At 37.2% G+C, this 8,401-nt stretch overlaps 1 protein-coding gene across 1 annotated transcript in view; it reads right to left on the bottom strand.

Annotated features, from left to right (window-relative positions):
* Window positions 1–8,401, bottom strand: part of EIF4G3 (eukaryotic translation initiation factor 4 gamma, 3) — a 127,142-nt gene that overhangs the window by 94,411 nt on the left and 24,330 nt on the right. Inside the window, exon 7 of the mRNA XM_006862404.1 lies at window positions 6,466–6,636. Within this exon, the coding sequence (XP_006862466.1) occupies window positions 6,466–6,636 (171 nt within the window). The remainder of the gene's footprint in view (window positions 1–6,465; window positions 6,637–8,401) is intronic.

Here is an 8,401-nt window from a genome sequence, read left to right as displayed (position 1 = left end):
GCTACCAGAGCTCCTTTATACATATATATTTGTGATATAACCATAAATTTACCTAACCATTAGAATACCAGGAAAGAATCACTTTAAATGCTGTAGAAATGCTCAGTACATTAGTAATAGAGGAATCTTCCTCAACTGAAAAAAAAAAATCTATAAAGTAATACTTATGGTAAAAGATACTTTTTCCCCTATGATTTGGAACAAGACAAAAATGTCTGCTTTCACAATTCCTATTCAGAACTATACTAGATATTCTAGCAAGTATAATGAAGAAAGAAAAATAAGTAGAAGGCATAAAGAAAATAAAAGAAGAAATTTGGTGTTGCTGTTATTAGGTGTCATTGCATCTGTATGGACTCATGCACAACAGAACAAAACAGTGCTCAGTCCTGGGCCAACGTCATAGTTGTTGCTATGTCTGAGCCCACTGCTGTTGTCACTGTGCCAATCGATCTCACTGGTGGTCTTCCTATTGTTTTTGGACCAATTTAACAAACATGATATCCTTTTGAGGGACTGGTCCCTCCTGACAATATGTCCAAAATATGAGAGATGAAGTTTGGCCTCCAAGGAGCACTCTGGCTGTACTTCTTCCAACACAGATTGGTTTGTTCTTTTGGCAGTCCACAGTAATTTTATTATTCTCCTCCAACACTGTAACTTAAATGCATCAATTCTACAGTCTTTCTTATTCAGTATCCAGCTTTCATGTGTATATGAAGTTATTGAAAATACCATGGCTTTGGTCAGGTGCACCTTAGTCCTCAAACTGACATCTTTGCTCTTCAACTCTTTAAAAAGTTCGTGTGCAGATTTGCCCCGTATCATTTGACTTCTTGACTGCTGCTTCCAAGTATAATGAAGAAAGAAAAATAAATAAAAGGCATATAGAAAATAAAAGAAGAAATTTGTTGTTGCTGTTATTAGGTGTCATTGCATCTGTATGGACTCATGCACAACAGAACAAAACAGTGCTCAGTCCTGGGCCAATGTCATAGTTGTTACTATATCTGAGCCCTATATACTGCTTCCATGGTTGAGCCAAGCAAAATGAAGTCTGTGACAACTTTAATCTTTTCTCAACTTATATGGATGTTGTTTATTGGTCCAGTGGTAAGGATTTTTGTTTTCTTTACACTGAGATGCAAGCCATATCGAAGGCTTTGGTCATTGATCTTAATCAGTACGTTAAGTCCTCTTCGCTTTCAACAAGCAAGGTTGTATCATTTGCATATTGCAGGTTGTTAATGATTAGTCCTCCAAACCTGAGGACACATTTTTTTTTTCATATAATCGAGCTTCTCAGATTATTTGCTCAGCATACAGATTGAATACGTATGGTGAAAGAATATAACCCTGGTGCATACCTTTCCTAATTTTAAGCCATTTGTTGTTCCCTTGCTTGAACAACTGTCTCTTGGTCCATGTACAGGCTCCTCATGATAACAAATAAGTGTTCCGAATACTCAAACTTTGCAATGTTGTCCATAGCTTGCCATGATCCACAAAATCGAAAGCCTTTGTATAGTCAATAAAGCACAGGTAAACATCTTTCTGGTATTCTCTGCTTTCAGCCAATATCAATGTGATGTCAACAATGATATCCATCTATGTCCTCTTCTGAATACAGCATGAATCTCTGGAAGTTCTCTGTCAATGTATGGTTGGTAGCTGTCTTGCATTACCTTTAGTAAATATCTTTAGTAAAACTTTATGGGATATCAATGATATTGTCTGATGATTTCCGCATTCCGTTGGGTCACCTCTCTTTGGAATGGGTACAAATATAGGTAACTTTCAGTCAGCTGGCCAGGTAGCTGTCTTCCAAACTTTTTAGCATAGATGAGTGAGCGCCTCCAGTGCCGCAACAGTTTGTTGAAAGATTTAAATTTGTATTCTATCTGTTTCTGGTGCCTTGTTATTTGTCAGTGTCTTCAATGCACCTGGGAACTTCTTCCTTCGGGATCTTTGGTCTTGATCATATGATACCTTTTAAACATTGACCATTTCTTTTTGGTAAAGTAACTCTGTGTTTTCCTACCATCTTTCTTCTTTTGATGCTTTCTGCATCATTCAGTATTTTGTCCATAGAATCCTTCAATATTGCAAGTTGAGGTTTGAACTTTTCTTCAGTTCCCTTAGATTGAGAAATGTTGACTGTGTTCTTCCCTTTTGGTTTTCTAACTCCAGGTCTTAGTACATTTCATTATAATATTTGACTTTGTCTTCTCAAGCTGGATCTTTGAAATTGTCTGTTCAGCTCTTTTGCCTCCTCACTTCTTCCATTTGCTTTAGCATCACTATGCTGGAGAGCAAGTTTAAATGCCTTTCTAACATCCATTTTGTTTTTTTCCTTCTTTCTTGTCTTCTCAATGACCTCTTACTTTCTTCCTGTATGGTGTTCTTGATGTTATCCCACAACTTCTCTGGTCTTTGATTATTAGTGTCTAACGCATCATATCTGTCCTTCAAATGATCTCTAAATTCAGGTGGGATATATTCAAGGTCATATTTTGGTTCCTATGGACTTAATTTTCTCCAGCTTCAGCCTGAATTTGCATATGAGCAATTGATGGTCTGTTCCACAGTCTGTCCTTGGCCTTGTTTGGCTGATGATATATGGAGCTTTTCCACTATCTCTTTCCACAGTTGTTGTCAATTTCATTTCTGTGTATTCCATCTGGTGACGTCTGTTTGGATAGTTGTCTTTTATACTGTTTAAAAAAGGTATTTGCAATGAAGAAGTCAATGGTCTTGCAAAATTCTATCATGTGATTTACAGCACCATTCTATCACCAAGGCCATATTTTTAAACAACTGATCCTTCCTTGTTGTTTTCAACCTTTGCATTCCAAATCAGCAGTAATTAGAAATACATCTTGATTGCATGTTTGATCAATTTCAGACTGAAGAATCTGAGAGAATTATTCAATTTCATCATCACTGGCTTTAGTGGTTGGTGAATAAATTTGAATAGTGGTAAATAACTGGTCTTCCTTGTAGGATATTATATTATCCTATCACAGACAGTAGTGTACTTCACGATTGGTCTTAATATGTTCTTTTTGATGATGAATGTTATGCCATTCCTCTTCAATTTGTCCATTTCCAGCACAGTAAACCATGTGATTGTCAGATTCAAAATGGCCAATACCAGTCCATTTCAGCTTACTAATGTCTAAGATATTGATGTTTATACATTATATTTCATCATGTTTCAATATTCAATAATCTGGTGCTGACAATGTCACACTGCTATTCATTAGGTTTTCTGTGACTAAATATTTGGAAACAGTCTGTCCTTCGTCCTAGTCTGTCTTAGTCTGGAAGCTCAGCTGAACCCTGTCCACCATGGGTGACCCTGCCAGTATTTAAAATACTCATGGCATAGCTTCCAGAATCATAGCAACACACAAGCCACCATAGAATGACAAACTGACAGACGAGTGTTGGAAAAGAAGAAATAAAACTCTCTAGTCACAGATGGCGCCATACAACGAGCACTGGACTGCAAATTACAAGGTCCAAGGTTCAAGTCTACCAGCCTCTCCACTGGAGAAAGATGAGGTTTTCTGCTGCTACGAAGATTTAAAGCCTTGGAAACCCTATACAGGGTTGCTATGAGTTGGAACAAACTCGATGGCATTTAACAACAATTCACAGGTAGGAGCCTTGTAGTGCAGTGGCTTAGAAGTTGGTCTGTTAACCACAATGTTAGAAGTTTGAGTCCACAGGCACTCCATAGAAGAAAGATGAGGCTTTCTATTCCTTTAAATATATACAGACTAGAAAGTCCTATATAGGGTCACTATGGGTCAGAACCAACCTGATAGCACTTAACAACAAGCTTCACAGACAACATGATGATCTACTTAGAAACCTAAGAAATCTACATAGTAAAAAAAAAAAAAAAAAGCTAACAACAAAATCTAGAAATGTCAATAGAAACAATGCTCATATACAAAAAAGATTGTATGATGGGGGATTCAAAATGTTCATGGAAAAATAGAATTAAGAGATAATGGCATTTTCCCACAAATTTTCTGGACTCCCCTTGTATTTGTATATACTACAAATTGAATTTTTAAAAAAGCACCATTTATAATTGCACCAAAAAAACATGAAATACTTAGGTAAAAATCTAACAAATTATCTACATGGCATGAATGCTGAAAACTATAAATCACAGATGAAAGAAATCAAAGTGGATTTTAAATAAATTGAGAGGTTCATCATTCTCAAGTAATATAAGGTTCAAAATTGTTAAGATGTCTGTTTTCCCCAACGTGAATTTCAGATTTAACATAATCCAAATAAATACCCTAGTAAATTATTTTCCCCCACTTTGGTAAAAATCAAGTAGGATTCTAAAATTTATACAGAAAGATAAAGGAAGTAGAATAGCCACGCTAATTTTGAAAAATAAGAACCATGTTGGAGGACTCACACTTTCTGATTCTGACACATAAAATAAGGCTAAAATAAACATGGGCGCTCAGTGGTGACATACAATAAGCACTGGACTGCCAACCACAAGGTTGGTGGTTTGAGCTAACCAGCTGCTCCATAGGAGAAAGATGAGGCCTTCTGTTCCCACACAGATGTACAGCCTCAGAAACCCTTTTCAGGGTTGCTATGAGTTGGAATGGACTCAAAAGCACTTAACAACAACAAACAATAAACAAGGTTATGTGGTATTGGTCAAAGGACACCAGTGGAAGAACAAAGAGAGTATAAATAGGCCATACTGAACTGCTAACCACAAGGCTGGCAGTTCAAACCCATCAGTTACTCCTCAGAAATGCTATACAGGGTCACTATGAGTCAGAACTAACGCAAGGGCAATTAACAACAACAACATACATAATGAATTGATTCTCAAAAGTATAAAGGATATTCAATGTTTAGTAGAAATTGTAAACAATCATTCCAAACCAGTAGGCTGATTATCTTTAAGCATTTCTCAGGGTATTATAAAAACAAATATCAAAAGGTGAATTCTTTTGTTAAAAAGTACAGAAATGTTGAGATGAAATGGATATAAGACTAGAAAATTGACTTCAGTGAATTTGGAAAAGGATGTACTCAGGAACCTGGTAGCAAAAGTTTGGAGCAATGCAGACAGATAAAGTCAAAGAGCCAATCAAGATTTGACAGTATGGTTTTGAGATGGGGCAGGTCATCTTGGTCCTTGCTTTGTGTTAACAACTTTGTTAGCTTATACATTTAACAAATGTTTATTGAATAGCTACTATGTATGAGGCTCTATGTTGGTGCTGAAAATTATGATTTCTAAGGCACAGTTCTTTCTAGGAACATGTTCAGACTAAGCACATAACTGGGCTCCAGGTCCCAAGCCAGGTGCTTTATGTTATACCTCATTTAGTCACCCCATTGAGACAGGTACTGCCAGTACAGCTTAGATTACAAATTGCCCAGCAGAGCTATACTCCGACCAGGGTATGCTGCTTCCAGATGAAAGATACAAAGAAAAACACTAACTAAACTAGGATATGGTACAGAGAGTCTCACTAAGAATCAAAAAATTACATTTGTGAAAAACCTGAATGACAGAAATAGTCTATGGCATTCTGAATGCCGCAGGTTCTGAAAAAGCATATAGAAGGCAATTTTAAAGAGAAAACAATAGGTTATCTGGTATCTATGACTGCTGCAGCATAATATGTTTAAGAGGAAAAAAAAAATACAAAAAGTCTTACACTCGATATACGCATATACTAACAGGTCAAAATGACACATGAAAAGGAACTGAAACACTCCATACACAGGGTAGACAGGGATAGGCAACTTGGACATTGGCTACCCAAAATGGGGGTACTTCAAAGGCAAGAAGTGACTGGCTTACAAGCTTTCAAGAGGGAATCTAGATCCAGAGGGCGTGGAGGAAGGTAGAATCTCCACTGAGTAGTATCCAATCTGTCTAGGCAGGACTGATGAAAAGAAATACAGATAGGTCTCTTGTGATACAATAGTGATTGTTATGAGGACTGCTTGTGAGGGTTGGAAATGTAAAGGTAGATGTTTTGTAGCAAGGAGGGGAGTGATTAACTTTGCAGTCTAGGAGCGGAGGTCCCTGGGACCATCAACGGAGAAGAGCGGAGAGCGGGACCCTACCCAGAGAAGCAGTAATGCCAGAGATGAAGGCAGAGATGATGACGTGGAGAGATGGAGCTGGAGCAGCTGGGGACTTTAGACCCAGAGAGGCCGAGGGGCTGTGTGCTGATGACTAGGGGACAGACTTGCAGGGTATATATGCCCTTTGTTGGCTGATGATGCATGGAGGGGATTGTAACCATGGCAATGAAACGATATTGATAATATGAATGGATAACTAATGTTCTCCCATGTAAACTATCACATAATCACAATAAAACATTAATAAATAAATAAATTGAAACAAAATCATTATAATTCCTAGATGTTAGGAGGTGCTTCTGTCCTAACCTGTGTTTTAATGTTTTCAGGATCCTCAGCTTGACTGTCTCGTTTTTGGCTGGGTTTCCAGGCATTCTCCGCCTTTTTTAGATGCACGTCTTCTTTGACAGAGACTGTGATGATCTTCCTGGGTTCTCTCCTCTGGCCAGGTTGAGATCTCCGTGGTACAACATTCAACAACTAGGGAAAGAATATTCTTTATTATATCAACTCATAATACTTAAAATTAACTGTGTCTTTTGTGCTGTTCAAGACAAGTTTGCTGATCATTACACCAAACACTTCAAGAGGCAAAGATAAATATTCGGCACTCAAGTTAGAGGTGCTCTTTAAAAAAAAAAAAAATTATTTATCTGTTCAGACCACCATCAAAAGTTAGAATTTCTGTGCTATACAAACCAATTTTTTCAGATGCATCCAACTAAGGACAAAAAAAATAATGATATGACTCAAGACCATTTGCTAAGTATTAAAATAACTCAGAGGCCAAATAAACCCGGAAGTAGCAGTCATGGCATAGCTAAAAGAGAACTAAAGACTGGAAAAGTACCTACCAACACAGAATAATTGCTAAACTAGATTATTACTACTACAAGAATATTTATTTGTAACTGGAACTCTGATATGGTAGACCAGACAAAACAATTCTGGTTAGAAAACAAATCAAAACAATGTATGGCTCACTAATTCACGTTATAGTCTCACATGAATAAGTACTATCTACTTCAATGCTTGGATAAAGTACAAGTATATGATTATATCATGAGACACTGAATCTAATCCATGCATTTGGACACAAACATTTATCAGGAACAAAGGTTTTCAGGCGTAAGTAGAGATCAAATTATATAAAAGCGATGTTTCTATTGTTGTGTGCCATCTAGATGGTTCCAACTCAGCAAACCTGTATAGAGTTTCTGAGTCTGTAAATCTTTCTAAGAATCTTTACAGACCCAGAAAGTCTCATCTTTCTTTTGGGTTGCAGCTGATGGATCTGAACTTCTGACCCTCCAATTAACAGCCCAATGTGTAGAAAACCATTACACCACCTGGTCTCCAATAAGAGTTATATTGTTGTTAAATACTGCTGAGTTGGTTCCAACTTGTAATAACCTTGTATAGGGTTTCCAAGGAGCAGTGGTGGGTTTGAACTGACAACCTTTTGTCTAGCACTCTAGTGCTTATACTACAGTGCCACGTAATTTGGAGGAGAAAATTTTTACATTGTTTGGAGAAAGAAGATGTCCAATTCAAAACACAACTTCAATCATCAATGAATACGTGTTGAAATTTGAATTTGGAAGTTTGACAGATACAATTTACACCATATTTCTTTACCTGTCCCATCACAAACATGTGACTTTCAAGCAAGTAGCACAGAGATATAAGAAATTCTAAGTATGCAGCAATAGTGCTTCTAAACAAAACGTCTTAAAAAGTTATCTGAAAAGACACTAGTCTAAGATAAGATACTTGCAATTATAACCCAGGTGCAAACTCTCAGAAAGAGCTCTGGTGGCATACTGGTTAAGGCTGGTGGTTCAAACCTACTAGTGACTCTAGGGAGAAAGATGTGGCAGTCTGCTTCCACATAGATGAAACTTGGAAACCCAATGGGGCAGTTCTACTTTATCCTATAGAGGCACTCTGAGTCACAATCAACTTGATGACAATGGGGTTAGTTTGGCAGCCTTTCAAGATACCTTTATAATTATATGTATTTATATTTCTAGATATAACCACTCACAAAGATTATATATCTAAATATATTGGTGATTGTTTGTGGTTGTTACCATTTAGTAGGTTCTAACTCATAGGGCCACCACACGTCTATCAGTTTGTTGTACTGTCATGGCTTGTGAGCGACTGTGATTCTGGAAGCTATGCCACTGGTATTTTAAATACCAGCAGGGTCACCCATGGTGGACAGGTTTCAGATGAGCTT

This window comes from Chrysochloris asiatica, unplaced genomic scaffold (genome assembly GCF_000296735.1).
Source record: "Chrysochloris asiatica unplaced genomic scaffold, ChrAsi1.0 scaffold00047, whole genome shotgun sequence".
Classification (NCBI taxonomy): Eukaryota; Metazoa; Chordata; class Mammalia; order Afrosoricida; family Chrysochloridae; genus Chrysochloris; species Chrysochloris asiatica.
Note: the sequence above shows the minus strand (reverse complement) of the source record. Positions and strands in the feature narration are given on the sequence as shown.